The 20,741-nt window shown below is 35.4% G+C and overlaps 3 protein-coding genes across 9 annotated transcripts in view; 2 read left to right on the plus strand and 1 right to left on the minus strand.

The window, feature by feature from the left end:
• trip6 (thyroid hormone receptor interactor 6) overlaps window positions 1-8,493 on the plus strand; it is a 24,253-nt gene extending 15,760 nt beyond the window's left edge. For 5 of the 6 annotated variants that reach the window (XM_051115152.1, XM_051115149.1, XM_051115153.1 and 2 more), the window contains 8 exons: window positions 615-778; window positions 1,146-1,250; window positions 1,796-2,359; window positions 3,701-3,794; window positions 3,893-4,062; window positions 4,166-4,344; window positions 4,545-4,665; window positions 7,097-8,493. In XM_051115152.1, the coding sequence (XP_050971109.1) occupies window positions 615-778; window positions 1,146-1,250; window positions 1,796-2,359; window positions 3,701-3,794; window positions 3,893-4,062; window positions 4,166-4,344; window positions 4,545-4,665; window positions 7,097-7,228 (1,529 nt within the window). In that variant the 3' untranslated portion in view covers window positions 7,229-8,493. The remainder of the gene's footprint in view (window positions 1-614; window positions 779-1,145; window positions 1,251-1,795; window positions 2,360-3,700; window positions 3,795-3,892; window positions 4,063-4,165; window positions 4,345-4,544; window positions 4,666-7,096) is intronic. The other variant, XM_051115154.1, reaches the window with a different exon arrangement.
• Window positions 8,494-9,337: 844 nt separating this feature from the next.
• On the minus strand, window positions 9,338-11,758 carry sst5 (somatostatin 5). The gene is made up of 3 exons (XM_051113691.1): window positions 11,749-11,758; window positions 11,051-11,202; window positions 9,338-9,540 (listed from the first exon to the last, which is right to left on the minus strand). Exons 1-3 carry the CDS (start codon window positions 11,756-11,758, stop codon window positions 9,349-9,351), a joined length of 354 nt encoding a protein of 117 aa, XP_050969648.1. The 3' UTR covers window positions 9,338-9,348.
• Window positions 11,759-13,835: 2,077 nt separating this feature from the next.
• Window positions 13,836-19,973, plus strand: snx15 (sorting nexin 15). Of its 2 annotated transcripts, none has more exons than XM_051113594.1 (8): window positions 13,836-14,056; window positions 14,522-14,557; window positions 14,635-14,755; window positions 14,876-14,991; window positions 16,329-16,674; window positions 16,755-16,937; window positions 17,018-17,227; window positions 19,023-19,973. In XM_051113594.1, the coding sequence occupies exons 1-8, from the start codon at window positions 13,955-13,957 to the stop codon at window positions 19,133-19,135; spliced, it is 1,227 nt and encodes a 408-aa protein (XP_050969551.1). In that variant the 5' UTR covers window positions 13,836-13,954; the 3' UTR covers window positions 19,136-19,973. The 2 variants fall into 2 exon arrangements, with proteins under 2 accessions (XP_050969551.1, XP_050969552.1); XM_051113595.1 differs by having other exon boundaries at window positions 16,788-16,937.
• Window positions 19,974-20,741: the final 768 nt, after the last annotated feature.

Raw genomic sequence — 20,741 nt, forward strand, 5'->3', positions numbered from 1 at the left:
AATTATGACCCCGATGTTTTCTGCCACATCTATGGGTTACTACATCATACAAACATTGACAGAAAATTACAGATTAACTTAAAAAACTTATTTTTAAGGTTTAAGTTACTTATTTTTAAGACGTTGAATGGATCATTCAAATATATTTTCCCACTTCTTTGCAGATTTTAAGTTTGACTTTAGACATTTGACTACTTTTGTTATTTTGATAAGTCCATTGAAGCTAAAACAAATAATTAGAGAAATCCTTCTTATGTTGTGGGGGAAAAATGATTGTTTGATATTGTTTAACTCTTAACTTTTTTTGGGCAAATCAACTTTTTTTTTTCCCCCAAGATGCAAGGCTATGTTATTGAATAATGTAATAATATCTTTAGTTTTTGCCATTAAAAATAGCCAAAGAAGTTGACATTACAATAAAAAGCAAACATTTGCTTTTCCTAAGTAATACAGTAAAACTGTTTAAAATTGTCAGCCTTACAAATGCAGTTATATGTGAAACACAGACGCAATTTTCTGAAGCTCATGACATTATCTGTTTTGTTGAATTTGATCTTAAAGACACGGATGTTTGAATACTGTTGTTTGAACTGATCTGATGTTTGTCTGCTCAGGTGGAACCATGCAACACCAACACCAACATCAAGATGATCGCTCAGGGTCTACTACCTACAACCCCTTGTCTCCCCAATTAGGAGACCGATACTATTCTCCAGGCCAGGGGCCCAAAGAAGACCACCACACATGGAACCCCCGCATGGCCAGCCATGAACTTCATGTCAGTGATACCCACATGTTAAAATGATCAGTTTTCAGCCTGAATTGTTGTGTTGTTATAAATAGGATTAAGCTCTGTCATTATTTACTCACCCTCATGTCCTTCCAAACCTAGATATTTTGAAGAATGTTGGAAACCAAACTGTTACGGTTCATTTTGGCTTCTAATGTATTGTTTGTCTATTTAATAAAAGTCAGTGGGAAGCATACAGGTTTGTAATGGCATGAGGGTGTGTAAATGATGACAGAATTTTCATTTTTGGTTAAACTATCCCCTAAATCTGTTTTTAAAACATTCTTTCCACATTTATGCATTGTGTTCCTTGAATGTATAAAATGTGAGATGTGTTTCACTGTTGTTTGCTCAGAATCGGGGATCAGAGAAGCACATCTCTGCTATTGATGCAGAGATAGACTCTCTTACATGCATGCTGGCTGACCTGGACAGTCACCCTCAGAACTCAAGCACACAGGTAAAAAACACCAATACTGCTTTTAAAACAAATGCTAGAAAAAAGTAATGCTTTCGGTTATGTTAGTGAGTAAATGTCTTTGTTAAGGCTGAAATACGCTGCACAACGTTTAAAATCTGAACAGATTTTAACTGATGTGTTGAAAGCGGGACTTTTATTTTGCTGCCACATCTTCTATGGATGATTGACAGAACTGTTCATCAAGAAAGTAAACAGCGTGTGATGAAGTATTACAATGTTTACTTTTTCTTGATGTCATATATGTCGGCTTTAGTGGCCATCAACCACCTTGCTCTCAGAGGTATTGATATCAGCTATTAAAAAAACAACAACATAACTTTAACTCAGTAGCATTGGCTCTCCCAGACTGTAAATTGTCATGTAAAAAGAAAATGCTTAATGTTAAACATTAATGGTATTGTTGCACTGATTCTAACTGTTCTGATTCTGTTTTTGGTTGTTTTTACAAAACTTTTTAAAATTAAAAAGAAAGTTTTACGTTTTTGTATGCAAAAATAAAAATCTTTCTAATTTTGTTTCAACAGTTGTATGACAATGTGCCTTACAGCAAGCACCTCCCTATTGACCGCTATAACCCTCCTAACCAAATGGGGGCTCCACCATCAAGCAGGCCCTCAATGGGCTACCCCCCTCCACTCCAAAACCAGTACCACCCCGCCCCACCTTACACCTCTACCCCTCAGCCAGAATATGTTTACTCTTCGGCCGCCTCTTCCGTCCACAAACCTTACCCACAACCGGTGCCTGCCTCCTACACCACCGCCTCTACCCCTACTGGTCCACGCTTCACCGTACAGGTGAAAACGGCTCAGCCCGTCACCTATTCACAAAGCGGCCGACAGGCAGAGCAAGCTTACACCCCGCCACCACCCCGTCAGCATGCCTCTCGTCCCCCTCAGCAAGAACGGCCACATTATGAGCCACAGGGACAGGCCTGGTACCCACCGCCTCCACCTCCTGTACAAGAACCCCATGGAGATCCAGCTGCCTATAAGGGGGGATCAGGTAATATGTCAGGAGGAAGAGCCAGCCAGGGACCGCCGGTGAAAAAGAGTCAAGACCAAGTGTCGGCATATCAATCTAGCAAGGTGAGACTTGTTTGTTGGTGGGGTTGATGCTTGTTTGTCAAGTTGTAGCAGAGATGGGAACTTTCTTTAAAATAAACAGGATTTTTAGTGTCATTTACAAAGAAGAAAAAGCTAGCCTTAGAAATTTTTTTATTATTATTTTTATTCATTGTATGTGAATTGTCCTTTATAAAGTGAAGACCATTTCTGCCACTTAATAAAAAATAAAAAAGGTAATTGCGAATTTTTATCTCATAATGAAGACTTTTTTTCTTGCAATTGTGAATTTACATCTTGCAATTCTAACTTTTTTCTCAGAATTGTGGGATATAAATTCAGAATTGTGAGAGTCACAATTCTCAAAAAAAGTTAGTATTTATATTTCAAAGACTTTTTTTTTCTCAGAATTGAGTTTATTTAAAATTGGACTTTATAAGTCAAAATTGCGAGTCTATATCTTACAGTTCTAAGAAAAAAAAATCAGAATTGCGAGTTTATATCTTGCAATTGTGAAGAAAAAATGTCAGAGTTGAGTTTATATCTCACAATTCTAACTTTTCTAAAATTCTAACTAGCAATTCTCGGAATTCTGAGGAAAAAAGTCAGAATTGTGAGAAGTCGCAATTACCTTTTTTATTTTTGTATTCAGTGACACAAACAGGCTTCCATATTTATTTACTGACTTGATAACATAAAAATAAACAATATTTTCGATTTAAGAAAATGCTGGGGTTTTTTTTGTTTGTTTGTTTTGTTTTTTGTTTTTTTTTATATTTTTATTTTATATTTTATTTTTAGATTTTTATATTTGTGGCTTGATGGTTGTGGAGATCCCTCAAAAAATACATTTAAAAAATAAATATAAAATATGATTTGTCCTTCTTTGAAATGAAATGAAATGTATTATAGTTTACATTCACGTTAAATTCAGTTAGCTAAAATTTTTAAAGTGCTCCGACCCACTTAAATAGGACATAAGAATATAATATCTTAATATGTAAATTTAATCTTAAATTTCATAATTGCTTTTTTGTCTGTGAAATTGTTTACAAGCCTTTATGGTAAATTAAAATAATGTATTTTCTATTGAAACTTGTATTTAAATATGTTTAATTACACATTTGTAGTGATGAAGTTGCTGGTTAGTACATTTAAAATATTTTTTATATGCAGTACAGTTTATTCTTTAAAAATTGCTTTTAAGATTTGAAGTACACTACAAGTGTACAATGCAATTAAGTGTTTTGACTCTACAAAAAATATGAGATTGTATTAAGAATGCATTTGTATAAGAATGATAAAACCAACAAAAATGTTTTATATGTCTGGTATACTTATCAGTGTTTTTCCATGTTTTGCCAGCAGGTGGCAGCACCACATCCAGAGGAAGAGTTGGATCGACTCACCAAGAAGTTGGTGTATGATATGAATCATCCCCCTACTGAGGAATATTTTGGTATGTTCCAATATTTTATATTCCCTGATGTGCTTTTGCTTATTTTATGTGTAACAATGACAGTCATGGATCTCTCTCTCTCCAATTTTCTCTGTCAGGTCGATGTGCTCGGTGTGGAGATAATGTTCTGGGAGATGGCAGTGGCTGTATCGCTATGGAGCAGGTGTTTCATGTGGAGTGTTTCACCTGTATCACCTGTCATGCCCGTCTGAGAGGCCAGCCCTTCTATGCACTAGACAGGAAGAGCTACTGCGAGAGCTGCTACATAGTAAGTTCTGTTTATCTGTCATCTTCTCTACTGCCCTTTATTGTATGTTTTCTTTCTACAGTTATAATAACTCTTATAATTTGTTCTTCCTCTTTGCTCACAGAGCACACTTGAGCGCTGTTCGAAATGCTCTGAGCCCATCCTAGACCGGATCCTGAGGGCGATGGGAAAGGCTTACCACCCTCGCTGTTTCTCATGTGTGGTTTGCGGCTGTTGCTTGGATGGAGTGCCTTTTACTGTGGATGCCACATCTCAGATCCACTGTATTGAGGACTTTCACAGGTACTCAACAGCTTCTTTTTTTCGGTTTCTGTGTGGTGTGAAATCTCTGTTTCTATTAATAAACAATTAAATGCAGATAGTGGAATTCCCCACACTAAGTCTTGGCTTTTTTTTTAATAGATATGAGGCTCTACCAAATGTCATACTAGTTACTGCATGGATTTTATTATTAAAACCTTGTTTGCTGCTGCTTTGAACAGGAAGTTTGCCCCCCGCTGCTCAGTATGTGGCAAGCCCATAATGCCAGAGCCTGGGCAGGAGGAGACAGTGAGGATTGTTGCACTGGATCGCAGTTTCCATGTTAACTGCTATGTTTGTGAGGTAAGAATTTTCCGACTTTCATGCCAGGCTGCCACCTGCAGTTGAATTATTGTTGAATTATTGATGCAATGTAATCTCACTTTGAGAGTGGATTATTTTAAACATGCTTGTAAAATTGCAGTTGCATTTATGGGTCTGCAATACTGAAAAAAAATTATATATGAGTAGGGTTATTATAAGTAGGGTAATAAATTAAAAAAAAAAAAGAAAAGTATTTATTTTCACAGTTTTTTTTTAGGCATAAAATGTTAAGTATCTATCATGCAAATGATTTATGAACAGACCTCTCTGTAAACACCTTCAGAATATAAATTGGATTATAGGTGGAAACTTGTATTTACTAGTGCTGCTGAAATAAAGATGGCTTAGTGCATAAGAAAAAAAAAAACTCAATTTGAGAAAAATGCCTTTATGTATTGCAATTGAAATCTACAGACGCAAGTAGATAAATATGAATAAAATACGCACTTAAAGGGATAGTTCACCCAAAAATGAAAATTTGATATTCATCTGCTTACCCCCAGGGCATCAAAGATGTAGGTGGCTTTGTTTCTTCAGTAGAACACAAACGAAGATTTTTAACTCAAACCACTGTAGTCTGTCAGTCATATAATGGCAGTCAATGGCTACCAAATCTTTGAGAGTAAAAAAAAAAACATGCACAAACAAAAACAAATTAAACCCTGTGACTCATGATGATACAGTGATGTCCTAAGACATGAAACGATCAGTTTGTGCGAGAAACTGAACAGTATTTATATCATTTTTTTTTCCTCTGATTCACCACTATGTCCTACTGTCCTGAGCGCTTGCACAGCATCTGGCGTGTGACAAGTTGTGGATGCGATCTCCGTGCAAAGTGTAAACAATAAGTGACGTATAAGCGCAGATCGCTTCCGGCGCTTGCGTAGAAACAAAGTCACCTACATCTTGGATGCCCTGGGGGTAAGCAGATAAACATCAAATTTTCATTTTTGGGTGAACTATCCCTTTAAGAATATATTTTGTGTGTTTATTTCCAATGTTCTGAAAGAAGTCAAGTCATAAATGATAAATTAAAATAGATAAATTAGCCATAATTATGAAAATTAATTAAAAATATATATATATTATAAGAATAATAGACCAGTGTCTGGTCAGTTAAAAACAATGGGACTGCGTGTAGTTTATTGCCTTAATTCAAGGAATAGTTCACCCAAAAAAGAAAATTTCCTTATGTTTTACTCGCCCCCAAGCCATCCTAGGTGTATGTGACTTTCTTCTTTCACTCAAATACAATTGGAGGTATATTAAAAAAAAATGTCCTGGCTTTTTCAAGCTTTATAATGGCAGTGAATGGCTGTTGAGATTTTGAAGTAAAAACGGCTCTGGAGTGAGTTGATGTGCAATTGTGTGAGGGGAAAAAAAAAACATATTTCTAGTTTCCTCTAACTGTTGGTACACGCATTCATGAGAGAGCGGTGTTCCAGCGCATGACGTAGAGCATGGGTAAATACGGTGGTGAACGCAGAAACACAGTGGAGAGAGCAAAACAACACACCATTCACGAATGGGAAGTACAAAACTAGGATTTATAAAGAAAAATGTTGGAGGATTTTAATATAAACCAATAGAAGAGTGATTTTTCTTTGCTGTAAACAAAACTTGGTTGGACTTGGAGATTACGGTTAAAAAAATATGCAAATATTGATATTTTTCTTACAAAAACACATCAATTCTTTTCAGAAGCCTTTATTAACCCCTCAGAGCCATGTGGAGTACTTTTTATGATGGATGGATGCATTTTATTGGGTTTCAAAGTCTCAACAGCCATTCACTGCCATTTTAAAGCTTGGAAGAGCCACAATATATATTTTTAACGTGACTGATTGTATTCATCAAAAAGAAGAAAGTCATATACACCTAGGATGGCTTGAAGGTGAGTAAATCAAGGAGTAATTTTCATTTTAGGGTGGACTATCCCTTCAAATTAAAATAAAAAGACCAATCAAATGCATCAGCATTAACACAAACCATCTTTGCACTGCAAACTGCAGAGCTGACGAAGAAGATTTTTGAAGTGGAATATTTTAGATGGATTCACTAATTGTTAAATCTCATAGCTCATAGGTGGCATGAATGCATTTACACTGCAGTTGCAATTGCATGAAAAATGCTATGAGATTGTTACAAATAGGGCTGTCAAAACATTAATTGATTAATCACTTACAAAATAAAAGTTTTCCTAATATATGTGTGTGTAATTATGTATGTGTATGTATGTGTGTGTGTGTGTGTGTATATATATATATATATATATATATATATATATAAATACACACAAACTAAAGTGATTAATCGTTTGACAGTCCTAGTTTCAAAAATAAAATTCTGAATCCATAATTAGTGAAATAGACTAAATGAGTGCTAAAAAAAACTGTTTGTGTTGCAGGATTGTGGTCTTCTCCTCTCTTCAGAGGGCGAGGGAAGAGGCTGCTATCCCCTGGACGGACACATTCTGTGCAAAGGCTGCAGCGCCCGTCGCATCCAAGATCTCTCTGCCAAAATCTCCACTGACTGCTAATGCCCCCGTCACTCTGTTCCCTTTTCTCTCTTCATGGTTATTCTTAAGAATGTACCACTATCTGAACATCCACCACCTGGATTTTCTTCCATCCTTGACTTTACCTGTTGATCGCACAAATAATATGAAGACGTCCCTCTCAGGTTAGCATAGAGCTGAAGAGAAATAAAAATAGCTCTTGCGCTTAGAGTAGTTTCACTGGAAAGCCGTTTCCTCAAGAATATAGAAAAACAGGTGGTGAATGAATTACGATGGTGTTTATAATCCTTCATACAAAATGTGAGTCTCGTGAACAGGGTGCATTTCTGTCTTTAGAGAAGCAGTCGCTTTTACAACACCAAAATTATAACCTCTAATGGAAATATAGTTAACAGTCAGTTTCCTCAAATAACGCCCCAATTCTGCTGGCAGTTGGGGTCACTTCACAATGTCCCCATTTCAGATCATCTCTTTTTTTTTTCTTGAATATCCAATGCTCATTATTTTAATACTTGAAATCATGATTGTTGAAGGATATTATTACTGTATTTCATTTACTGACTTGATATTAGTTTATTATCATTACGTTCATCAGGATGCTAATGATAATTCTGGTAAAAGGTGGGAAAAGTTTAACACGGGCAGCTGTTTTGTTCTGTTTTCCCTGCTTTTTCTAGCTCAGTCGTTACAAGACAGGTGTTGTCAGGTAGGAATAAAGGATCAGTGTATTTAATGACCACTTCAATGAAGGAAATCTTTTGACAGGTGTATGTTGGATCAGTTTCATTGTGCAAAGCTGAATAGCTGCAGTAAAGTTTGGTTTTGGCAGCAGGGTGGATCATTTTCAAGGAGTTTGAATAATGAGAAATAGAGAGCGATTAGGGAAAGGAATCTACTAGGTGGCTTCTCATTAGAAATAGGACATTTCTTATAACATCGAGGAACTTAGTCGCAATTTTGTTGACTAACAGAAGGTAAATGGTCAAGTATGAAGTTTACAAGGAGGTAAAGTATGTATTAGATATAGTTACACATCTGACTCTTATGTGGAGATTGTTACTGATTGGCTTTATTTTTTTTTACATCTCTTTTCTGCTTTATTTTGTCAAATGCATTTTTAATTGTGTTATTTGGATAATGTGTAGCAGCAAGCATCCATTGCTTAATGTCATTATATAAAAAGGTTTCAAATAAGGTGTTGATTGTTTGAAGCGGAATAATAAAGTGCGTGTTTGCGCTGACAAATAGTTACAATTATCTAGAAACTAAAAGCATAAAGTGGTTCAGATGGTTGCATGCTTTATTTATTGATTGGTCTGCAATATTTTGTAAGATTATTGCAGCATGGTGTCCATCTGGTCAAAAAACTTTGTCTGAACCTGTCATTGCAGATGATTGCTAATTGATAAAGTGCCCTGGTACTGCACAGTCTGGCTGATTTTTAATGGCTGATTTGCTTTTTAAAATGCCAGTTTATTTCAGGGCACATTTGGATGAGTGTGCTTTTTTTTCACAATGTTGATTATAGGGAGAAAAAAAGATCAGCTTTATAAATCCATCAGTTTTTACTGCAAATATCTGTTGACTTAGTTTGTACTGACTGTTGTTCTGATTTATGATTTGATGAACTGTGAAAGGAAAAAACTGACAAAAAGTTTTTAGTGTGTTTTTGCTATTTGTATTGCATCCCATTGAGGCAATCACACATAAACACACTTCCCCTGATCACACTTTATTACAGACAGCAATCCAGTGACACTGCTGCAAGGTCAACACAAAACCTCTATACAGGTTTTTCAATGTAAATTAAACTTTAACCATGTTATCACTGGAAATCAGTCCTAATATTATGCATATTAGAAATATTTTATAGCATATTGTGCATAAAAGTCTAAGTTACACTCTCTGTACTGGAACAGTATTACTGGTGTCACTACCACTAACCGTTTTTGTTTTTTTTTTTTTTTTTTTTTTTTACAGCACATTCTTGGTAAATGCAGATTTATAAGAAAGAATAGATTATAACAATCCATGAGAATACGCACAGGACCAGAAATCCTCTAATACATCAAGTAACCTGATGCCTACACAAATATAACAATGTTTGAAAAGGTCTTGAGATTTTAAACCAAACAGGTTGACTAGCAAGAGGTGAAGGTCTTCCAGTAGAAATTCCGGCAGCCTGCTTTGCGTTCTCGCTGGGAGAGGGGAATCTGTCGAACCACTTCATTACGAACCTGAAGATCATCGATGTTTTCTAGAGCGTCTTTCTCTTCGGGTGCCACCGACTCAGAAAGCTGCTTCAGAAGCAGCAAACGAGTGAGATCCTGAAGCTGAAGAGAGGGAAGAATGAAGGTTCAGAAACTTTTCATTGTCGAAAAGAAAAACAAAACTCTAATTTAAACTTAGTGTAGTACTTAGATATGCATGCTATTAGTTTCTATATATTTTTACATAGATATTTCCTAAAGTGCACTGTAAAATATTTTTCAGAGTTGTAAATAAAGAGTATGTTTAACAAGAAAATATTATTTCAGTCTTTCTACCTAAGAAAGTTCATGTTTAATTCAGTTTGTTACTGTTTCTTTGTAATTATTTGTGAAAATGATTTCAAAGCCATTTTTTCAGTGTAGGAAACTCTTTTTGTTCCAAAAATGCCACTAAATTTTACAACACTTTACATTAAGGTTTCATTTATTAACATTAGATAACTACATACAAATACTTCTGATTTATTAATGTTAATCTTCATTTTAGTATTTAGTAATAAAATCAAAAGTTGTATTTGTTTACAATTGACTTGGCAATATAGTCCCAGTAGTTAGTTCATTAATATTAATAATTACACTGGTTACAGTATTTATTATCTTTGTTAATGTTAATCTTTGTTAATAAAAGCTATATTAAATGTTGACATTAACATAAACTAAAATCCATAAATGGTTTAGGAGTATTTTTTTATTGTTAGTTTACTAATGTAGTTTATTAATGGTAAATTTATTAGCAATTTCTGAGAGAATTGTTTCCAAAATTCAAAAAAAACATTTTTAATTCAAAATTCATAGTAAAATTTATAAGTAATTACAGCAAGTATCACACTAAATTAAACGAAACACTGAGGTAGAAAAACTAGTAATTTTTTATATATTTTATATATATAAATTTAAATCTTAAAAACATTCTCCAATAACCCTGTGTTATTTTGAATTTTGAAAAAATGTTTTTGTACACTAAAAAATGTGATACTCATAAAATGTTGGGTTTAAAAAAACAACCCAGTGTTGGATCAAATATGGACAAAGCCAGCATTTGGGTTAAATGTTTAACCCAACTGTTTGGGTAGTTTTCTTTAACTCAGCTATTGCTTAAAAATTACTATATTTTTTTACTTAAAATGAACCAAAACAGGTTGAAAATTAACATTTATTGATATGTTGGATAAATTAACATTTATTAATAAGTTGAATAATAGCAAGTTAAATAATAAACATTTTTTTAAATGTTCACCTTTTGATTATTGCTGATGCCTCTAGTAATTATTTGTCTGATTTTTTTTATTTGCAATCTACTTTGAATTCATTTTAAGCTAGCCATTATTTTATCATTATTTTAGCCGTTATTAAGCTAGCCTAGTATTTTTTTAAACAATAGCTGAATTAAATAAATCTACCCAGAAGGTTGGGTTAAACATTTAATTCAGTTAATTCAGGGCTGTATTTAACCCAGCAATTTTCACTCAGACATTTCATTCACAAATAATTACAAAGAAACGGCAGGTAACATATTGAATCAAATATGGGATTTTAAAGTAAAAACGAACAAACAAAAAATTCTGTATCTTACGTCATTGTCCTTGGGGTCCACTTCTGATTGTAGCAGCTGGAGCAGCATGTTTCCTCTTGGTGCTGATCTGACGCTGCAAAGCAGCAAAGACACGGACAGAGTCGCCACAAACACCTGTAACAGGGAGAACATCCTTTCAGCACTGTAAAACACTGCTTTTAAGAGGGGTTTAAGGATGACAGCCTTTTATAGGCACCAAAGGTGGGATCCTGGGGTCGATTAGAGAACACGTATTGGTTGAAACATAACTACGAAGGACGTTGGAGGTGGTGGTGTTGGTGTGTGGGTGTAGAGGTGCAGGGGTAAAGGCTGAAGAGACATTTGTGCATGGGGAGGGACTCCCAGGCCCAGTAGGAAGGATGTTTGATAAGGTCACGCAGAGGTGTCAGAAACCTTATCAATTTTGTCATTTCCAATAACATATAACGCAAAAATGAATCATCAAGGACTTAAATATACTCCTGTTTGACAGGTGAAATGTTAACTTAAGCAGCAATGTACTAATGAACAGGTGGGGCGTTAATCATTACAGGGTGATGATGCTATTATGCTCCGGTAAGGTGTGTGGTGTCACTTGTGATTTGGAGACCTGTGCCTTTCCGTGTCTTGGTCTCACTATGAGGTCCTCGTTAGACGGAGGAATTAATGATGCGAAGTGACTCAAATGTTAATTGGTCTGCTTAGTCATTATTTCACACCATCCTCCATCTCTGGTGATTTAGTTGGCTGCACTGCATATTTATAGAGAGATCCTGTCTAGCCGATCAAATGTAATGCTCATGTGCGTCTGATATTGGACATGTTTTCAGCTGGGTGACATTATAGGCTAAATCAAACCTGTTATTGAACCCACATGAACCAAGACTTCGAGATCTCAGAGGGCAATTACTCAGACTTGGCCGTCTCAATGGGTGGCCATTAACATTTACAAGGAATAGGTGGGCATGTCAGTGCTATGGAGAACATGCTGGGCACATAAATGAGGCCTGTTTCATCCTTGGCTTAATATGCGTATATTAAGTAAGCAAGCATTACGTAGTTTTCTGTTTTTGTAACAGGTAACTAAATGTCTTAAAGGGGTCGTCGGATGCAAACTTCACTTTTTCATGTTGTTTGAACATTAATGTGTGTCGGCGGTGTATGTACAAATCTACCCTCTATAATGTTAAAAATCCATGCAGTGGTTTTTAATTAATCTGTAAAAATAATATCCCCTTTTTCAAATCGAGCCATTCTCAGATGCCTGTCAGTGTGATGTCACACCAACAGAGGCCACTCCCTCAATAGTTGATTGACATAAGCGTCTTACCTCAGATCAGCTGTAACAGTCCAGTAACTTTACATGTTTTGATGCCGAAGCAGGGATGTAAGTTAGACAAGAATATCTCCGATTAAGCGATTGAGGTGTTGTGTTGCTGGGTGTAATAATGAACATAGTCGTCATCATTTACTCCTGACATCTGAGCCGCTGAAGATGCAGTAGATTACGTTTGTTTGTAAAGGGAATGTGCCTCCCGATCTACATATATCCATCTTTGTTTGCATGAATCATTCGTGATCCAGCTTCCCTTACAGCAGAAGTATGTATAAGCGTTTTTTTATGAATCTTTGCGATCGCCTTTCCTTATAACGTGGAAGTTTAGCGGCTAAATGCGGTTAAAATAAACAAGCTCATCTTTCCACAGAGAGAGGAGAGAGGGGCGGGGTGAGCAGAGCTCATTTGCATTTAAAGGAACAACCCCTTAGAATGAGATGATTTTTGCAGAGCTCCTTTTGACAAGGTAAAAAGGGTGTTGTTTTACAAAACCATTGAGAATTTTTAATCAAAGTATATTAGAGACTTGTCATTAAGACCCTAAAGAATCATATCAACTTGTGGAAAATGGGCATCCGATGACCCCTTTAAAGTGACACTTCAAGCAACATTCTATGTATTAAAGTTGCATTAATTAATTAAATAAACAAACAAAAAAATGCTGTTACTGTTTTATGTCTTATATATTAGGTATGCAACAATACAGTCACCCCACGCTTTAATACATACCTTGGTTGTTAAACCATGGTTTTCAGTTCGGTTCTGATGGCTTTGCACATCAGAGTGTTTTTTTTGTGTGTGTGTGTGTGTGGTTTAAAATGTGATTTTTAAAATAAATTAACAACAACAACAACAAAAACTCCTGTACACTTACGTACACCGGGAAAAAAAGGTATTATTATGTCTACTCAACATTTCTTTTGATAGAAGTATTATTTTTCCTATGTTTAGTCAAAATAGGATCGACTCACTTCAACAAGGATTTAAGCTTATGGGTGAGACCTCTGGTTCATTAACTGCTATAGGGAAATAACGAGAATACTGAAAACTGCTTGTACTACAAACCAGTGTGTTCATAATTAAGATAATGCATTAAATAATATGATAAGACACACCAGTTTGCACTATCAAGCAGCAAAACAAGCTCTTTTGTACAGCTAGAAATAGCTGGACGCGTTTGAGACCGGAAGCCAGAACCATAAAATTTACAAATGGCCGCGCCCACTCTAACGTGAAGAAAAAGATGGATAAACATATAAACACTCACAAATATACCCTAAACAAAGTCGCCTACATGGATGTGTTTCTCAGGTCTCTTGTTTACATGATTACTGATCCACAGGTTGGTCAAACTGCCTCATTTATCAGCACATAAAATGAAGACACCGCAGGCAAAAGTCTTAGTCTGACCTAACACGACTTTTATTTTGAAAAGCGCTGTTCTCAGTCTACGCATGCGCTCTTCACAAAGCAGGAAGTAACCGTTCCAATCCAAACTGTCAACAGTCCAGCATAGTACCAGTCACGGCCGCGTGAATCTGTCCGTGTATTTATAATAGTGTTAATTTAAACATATTTATGTGACAGTGATGTCTCGAAAGACCAAAACAGAGGAATATCACCGCTTCTTCATTGTGACAGATCCTCGCACACACGAGAAAGGACACACGGAGTATAAAGTGACAGCAAGGGTTAGTAGCACAATAATATATTGCATTATCAGGTTTACATCTCCTTATCACATAGAGCAATAATCCTGTAGGTACTGTATAGTTATTGACAGTCTGGACCTCAGATATCTGATTGTTTTAAATGTACTGGTGTGTTGATGTACGGCATCTCATTTATTAATATTCCAATAAATATCCAATAAATGATTTACTTTTGTATATTTTGATAAAATGTGCTTCATGAATACTAAAGATTTGAATCAGGTTAACTGATCCCCATAGGGAGTTTTAATTACTACAAGTACAAGGCACTATTTATCTGATTTGCAGTGAAACTCGTGATTTAAAGAATCTGGGACGAGGTCACGTGACTTCAGAGTCTCATGAACCAGTCTCCCCCTTCCTCATTCATGCTTACAATCAGCCCTTTCAAGTCCTTGCCCTTTGGTGTGATGTGGTTTAATTTGTCTGTGTCTTTCTCCATAGTTTGTGTCAAAGACACAGCCAGAGAATGTTAAAGAGGTGAGCATCCTTGTGTATTTGTATATGTGCAAGCTGGATCAGAGTTGCACTGGGCTCATTGCTGGTTTGACTGGCAGGTTGTGGTGTGGAAGAGGTACACAGAGCTAAAGAAATTACATGGAGAGTTGGCGTACACTCATAGGAACCTGTTCAGACGGCAAGAAGAGTTTCCCCCTTTTCCACGAGCGCAGGTTTTTGGTAAGCTGAATAGAATTACTGAGACTTAATGCAAACATAAGAGAAATTACCTGGTTCATCTTTTTTTTTCTCTAACATTTCTCTCCGCTATCTCTATTCTCTGTTTTGTCTCTCTCACAGGTCGTTTTGATGAGGCTGTGATTGAAGAGAGAAGGAAAGCAGCCGAGGAAATGCTGCTCTTCACTAGAAATATTCCTGCTCTGTACAACAGCCCTCAACTCAAAGAATTCTTCAGGGTAAGACATATACAGATCTTATGGAAAATGTATTTATATCATGTGTTCCATTTTATACAGGTTAGTGTAATCTAGTCATCAAAATTGTATAATGTGAAATAGAATTGACTGTAACAGTGTAAATGTCTTTACTTTCATTTTTTGACTTGAGTAATGATGCTAAAAATTCAGCTTTGCATCACAGGAACAGATTACATTTAAAAAAAATGTAACACTTGTAATACTATTTCACAATTTGACACAATTTTAAAATTTCATAATTTTTTATTTTAATTTGTTTTTCTGAAAATGTGATTAAATGAATGCAGGCGAAAATTAAAACTTAAGACATTTGAACTAAATATGTACTACCAGTCAAATGTTTTGAACAGTAAGATTTTTAATATTTTTTTAAGAAATCTCTACTGCTCACTAAGCCTGTATTTATTTAATCCAAAATACAGCAAAAACACTAAATTGTAAAATATTTCTACTATTATTTACTGTTTTCTATTTGAATATATTTTAAAATGTCATTTTTTTAGCTCCAGTCACATGATCCTTCAGAAATCATTATAATATTCTGAATTGCTGCTCAAAAACATTTATTATTAAACATTATTATTAGTATTATTATTATATGTAAAACAGCTGAGTAAATTTTTTTTTCAGGTGTCTGTGATAAATAGAAAGTTTAGAAGAACAGCATTTATCTAAAATAGGAATCTTTTGTAACATTATGAATGTCTTTATCATTTTGATCAAAACATTTCTTTTTATTTCAGATAAATGCTAATTTTTGGATCTTTCTATTAATCAAAGAATCCTGAAAAAATTTACTCAACTGTTTTAAATATTGATAATAATAATAATAATAATAATAAAATGTTTTTTTTTGTTTAGTTTTTTTTACCAGCAAATTAACCTATTAGAATGATTTCTGAAGGATCATGTGACACTGGAGACTGGAGTAATGATGCTGAAAATTCAGCTTTGAAATCACAGGAATAAATTACATTTTAAAATATATTCAAGCAGAAAACAGTTACTTTAAATAGTAAAAATGTTTTAAAATTGTACATTTTTTGCTGCACTTTGGATTAAACAAATGAAGGCTTAGTGAGCAAAAAAGACTTCTTTAAAAAAACATTAAAAATCTTTCTTTTCAAAAACTTTTGACTGGTAGTGTAAACTGGTAGATTGAAAAAGCACCATGAGTTGTCCATATTCAATCTGTCTCTCATATTCTTTTGATTTTGTATCCTGTTGTTGACTTCTCATTGTCCTGATGCCAACATGAGGGTGAATAAATGGCAGAATGTTTATTTTTTGGTATCTCTTTTTTTCTCCTGTCTCAGGGAGGAGAAGTGAGAAGACCAATGGAGACAGCTGCCATTTCTACGGCTCTTCCGGCTCCTCTTATTCCCCTACCTGAGAGGAACACTGAACTGTTGGCTGAAGAGGAGACGGGCAGAGAGGCTCCTCTCCAGGCCCAGGAGCTGGATTCCAACCAAAGACTGACAGATCTAACCCTACCTGAGATGGCAGTTGAGGCTCTTAGTGACACGGAAAGCAGCCCGACACAAGAAAAACTAACAGAAACAGAAAAACAAGAACTGACAGAAGAAGAAAGAGAGACTGACATCACAACACATCAGAATAACAGCACAGACCAATGCGCTGCTGCTGCCGACACTACAACACGTTAGTTTTTTTACACTTCAATCTAGTCTTACACTACACATCAAGTCTTTTAATCCTTTTTTATTTGATTTCCATCATAGCTAATTGTTCCATTCCTGGTGTTCATCTTCCAGATGCCTCGCTTGAAATTCCAGGTTCTCCAGTCGACCAATCAGAGGAGATTGATTCACTGTTTGACTCGGGGTTGGACGAACATTCATACAAAGCCCCGCCTCTGCTTTCAGATACAGACCTTGCTATTTTTGACCCATGTGCCAAAGAAGGTAATGAAGTTCGCATATAATTAGTTTTCTGTTTTTTTTTAATGCAAACCTCACTTTCATCATCTTACTCAATCTTTCAGATCAACCGTATGGATCACCCAGCCATGCCGAACTCCTGTCCGTTCCTCTAACCAGTGCAAATGGGACTGAGTTTGCTGGAGATGTGAGCTATGTGCGTCAGGCCAACGAAGAGCTGAATGCTGCCCAGGAAAGAGAGAGAAAGGGTGAATACAGTGCAGCAGTACAACGATATAGAGCAGCTGTTGATATATTTATGAAAGGAGTGCAAGGTAAGAGAAGGAGGCTGTTCTAGATGGTAGACTAACAAATTGCAGTATATCATGTATATACTGTGCACACTGTTGTGAAAGTAGTATCCCACAATGCATGTGCTTGACAGGACTTTCCTTTTTCAGTGTGGCTAATGAACTGAAAGTTATAATGTGCATAAAATTAGGTTTAAAATGCAAAATGCAGTTGAGGTTAAAAATTCACATACACATTGCAGAATCTGCAAAATGTTAATTATTTTACCAAAATAAAAGGGATCATACAAAGTGCATGTTATTTTTTTTAGTACTGACCTGAATAAGATATTTCACATAAAAGATGTTTACATATAATCGACAAGAGAATACAATAATAGGTGAATTTAGAAAAATGACCCAGTTCAAAAGTTTACATACACTTGATTCTTAATACTGTGTTGTTACCTGAATGATTCACAGCTGTTTTTTGTTTAGTGATAGTTGTTCATGAGTCCCTTGTTTGTCCTGAACAGTTACTGCCTGCTGTTCTTCAGAAAAAACCTTCAGGTCCCACAAAATCTTTGGTTTTTCAGCATTTTTGTGAATTTGAACCCTTCCCAACCTTTTTCCACCGGGGGTGAAAACTTTTTAAATTTGAAGATCAGGGTAAATTTCACTTATTTTGTCTTCTGGGAAACATGTAAGTATATTCTGTAGCTTCTGAAAGGTTGTACTAAATGAAATAAATATGATATTTAAGCAAAATAAGAAAAATGTATACATTTTTATTCTGTTCAAAAGTTTTCACCCCCTGGCTCTTAATGCATCATTTTTTCCGTCTGAAGCATCAGTGAGTGTTTAAACCTTCTGTAATAGTTGCATATGAGTCCCTCAGTTGTCCTCAGTGTGAAAAGATGGATCTCAAAATCATACAGTCATTGTTGGAAAGGGTTCAAATATACAAAAAAGCTGAAAACCCAAAGAATTTGTGGGACCTGAAGGATTTTTCTGAAGAACAGCAGAAAGTTTAACTGTTCAGGACAAACAAGGGACTCATGAACTACTATCACTAAACAAAAAAAAAAAACACAGCTGTGGATCATTCAGGTAACAACGCAGTATTAAGAATTAAGTGTATGTAAACTTTTGAAGAAGGTCATTTTTATACATGCAACTATTATTTTCTCTTGTGGACTATATGTAAATGTCCTTCACATATTTATTTAAAATATAAATAATATGTAACATTATAAATCTTGTTATTGGCACTTTGGATAAATTGAAATTGTCCTTGCAGAATAAAAGCATTAATTTCTTAACAAAAATAAATAAATAAATGAATTAAAATAAATATAATTTTAAAAAGTCACACTCACCCTAAAGTTTTGAATGGTAGTGTATATTTATTTACAACAAGATGCCATTTTAATAAACACAGGCAGATGTGTTGCGGCAATGTTTTAATAAATTGCATTAGCCAAAACATTGCTGTTTCAATAAAAATTGAATTTTTTTTCTTCTTCTTTTTGTTTACCATCTAAATAAAAATAAAATTGAAAAACTGGCCCCATTACAGGAGATTACAGATCCTAAATCAGCCAAATGCCAATTTGCTGTGGTCAGGATGACCCTGGCATGATTAAATTATTTGAGAGGAAAGAGCAGAGTACCTCTCAACACAAGGACATTAACATGCAATGTTTTTTTCCTCAAAGCAGGAAATGAGAATTTGGATGTAATGCAAAAAAATTAAATGGTAGGAGCAAACTAAACCTCACAACATCCCTTTGTTCTACCCTTTTTCTCTTCTCTTTCTATTACTCATTCTCTCATCTAGGAGATGTGGATTTGAAGAGGAGAGAAGCAGTGAAGAGGAAGATTGCTGAAATCCTAGAGCGTGCGGAGAGACTTCTCTCCATACAGACTCCCACTCACGACCACAATACATAGAGAAACAATTTACACGCACACACACATACATACTAACTCAAGCTTCATCAAACCTAGGATACCCAAGCACACTCCCACATACGTACTCTCATCAACCGAGTTTTGACTAACGCACACAGATATTAAAACAATTCCACCACAGTTTCACTTAAGTGCAACTTGCCGGCCACCCACACAGTCAACACACACACACACACACACACACACTTGACTCCCACACTAACCTTCCTGCTTACTCTAATAGTAACACTTGTAGGATATGTCCAACAGCATGGCACTGTAAGGATTTTTACTTGATTTGACACTATTTTAACTTAATAATCTGATACATTTTAAGAGCCTAAGAAACTGGAAACATCTTTTTTTTCTGTTGTGTAAATTAAGCTATTATATAAATGACTGTTGTTTAAAAGAATACATTGCTTTTCCAATGAAATCTGCCTGTTTTGTAAATTATAAGTAATTTAATATATAAATTGTTATTATCAACATAAAATGGCATTTGTGACCTATTTTACTTCTGTGATGTGACATTTCAGGGAGGATCTGGATATTCAGTGTGTATTCACAATGTAGGAAGGGACTTGATTCCATCCATTGGGAATTAATTCGATGGTGGGCGTTCCATACCAGAGTTTACAGTCGATTGTAGAAGGCCGATCCACTCCAGAAACAATGAGCTTCATTTTGGGCAGACTGTCGTTATTGGCCATTATTTCTGTAACATTTATTACATTAGCATTGTCTGGCATTAAATTGCTGCATGAGATACTGGCAAGCAAGCTGCAACTCATACAATATTGAAACTTGTTGAAACTATAAAGGAACAGTGATTCGACATTGTTGTTTTACCTTTTTTTGTAAAAGGATTGTCTTACTATAGAGGGTTTGCACTTACACCACGATTTGGTCAGGTACCCGGATGCGTGGCCATATTGGAGATACTCGGATGTAAACAACAGCATGGATTGCACAGTAAATGTACTACTGAACACTTTGTTCTGCTAATTTATGCTGTCTAAACCATGGAAAAACATGTGGAAGCTGCTAAATCATATAGAGAAGGACTCAGTAAGCAGGAAAGGGTGCAATATTTTGACAAACTAAAGTTAATAGGTGGTAAAGATAGTATTAATTAAGATATTAGCCTAACATTTCACTTACTTGACTGGGAATGATAGAAACAAACACGAATGTTGTCAAGATTCTTGCCCTGGAAATCCTGGTTCAGTTTCAGCAAACGCTGCCTTTTGTTCCTCAGACAGTTTTTTGCACTCTTCTCTTTGAACTTTTGGCAGTCTTTAGTACTCCAAATGTTTAGTACAGCCCAAAACATGACATTAATTGACCAATATTTAGCAATAATCAGCGAAATATGCGAGTTTTGTTTAGTGGCATTGGCGCCAATATGGCCTATTGATGACACATTGTAAAAACACTCTACGGACCCTTTTCACAAGACTGTGATGACATGTTTCAATAGTCACCAGCATCGTAAATCCTCAAAATTATTAGATAAAAAAAAAAATTTGCATCAAATTACAAAAAAAAACTAACGCTAATGCGAGTGTTTCTAATGCAGCGTCTGTGGGAGGGATGGTAAATT

Source organism: Labeo rohita, chromosome 7, assembly GCF_022985175.1.
Source record: "Labeo rohita strain BAU-BD-2019 chromosome 7, IGBB_LRoh.1.0, whole genome shotgun sequence".
Lineage (NCBI taxonomy): Eukaryota > Metazoa > Chordata > Actinopteri > Cypriniformes > Cyprinidae > Labeo > Labeo rohita.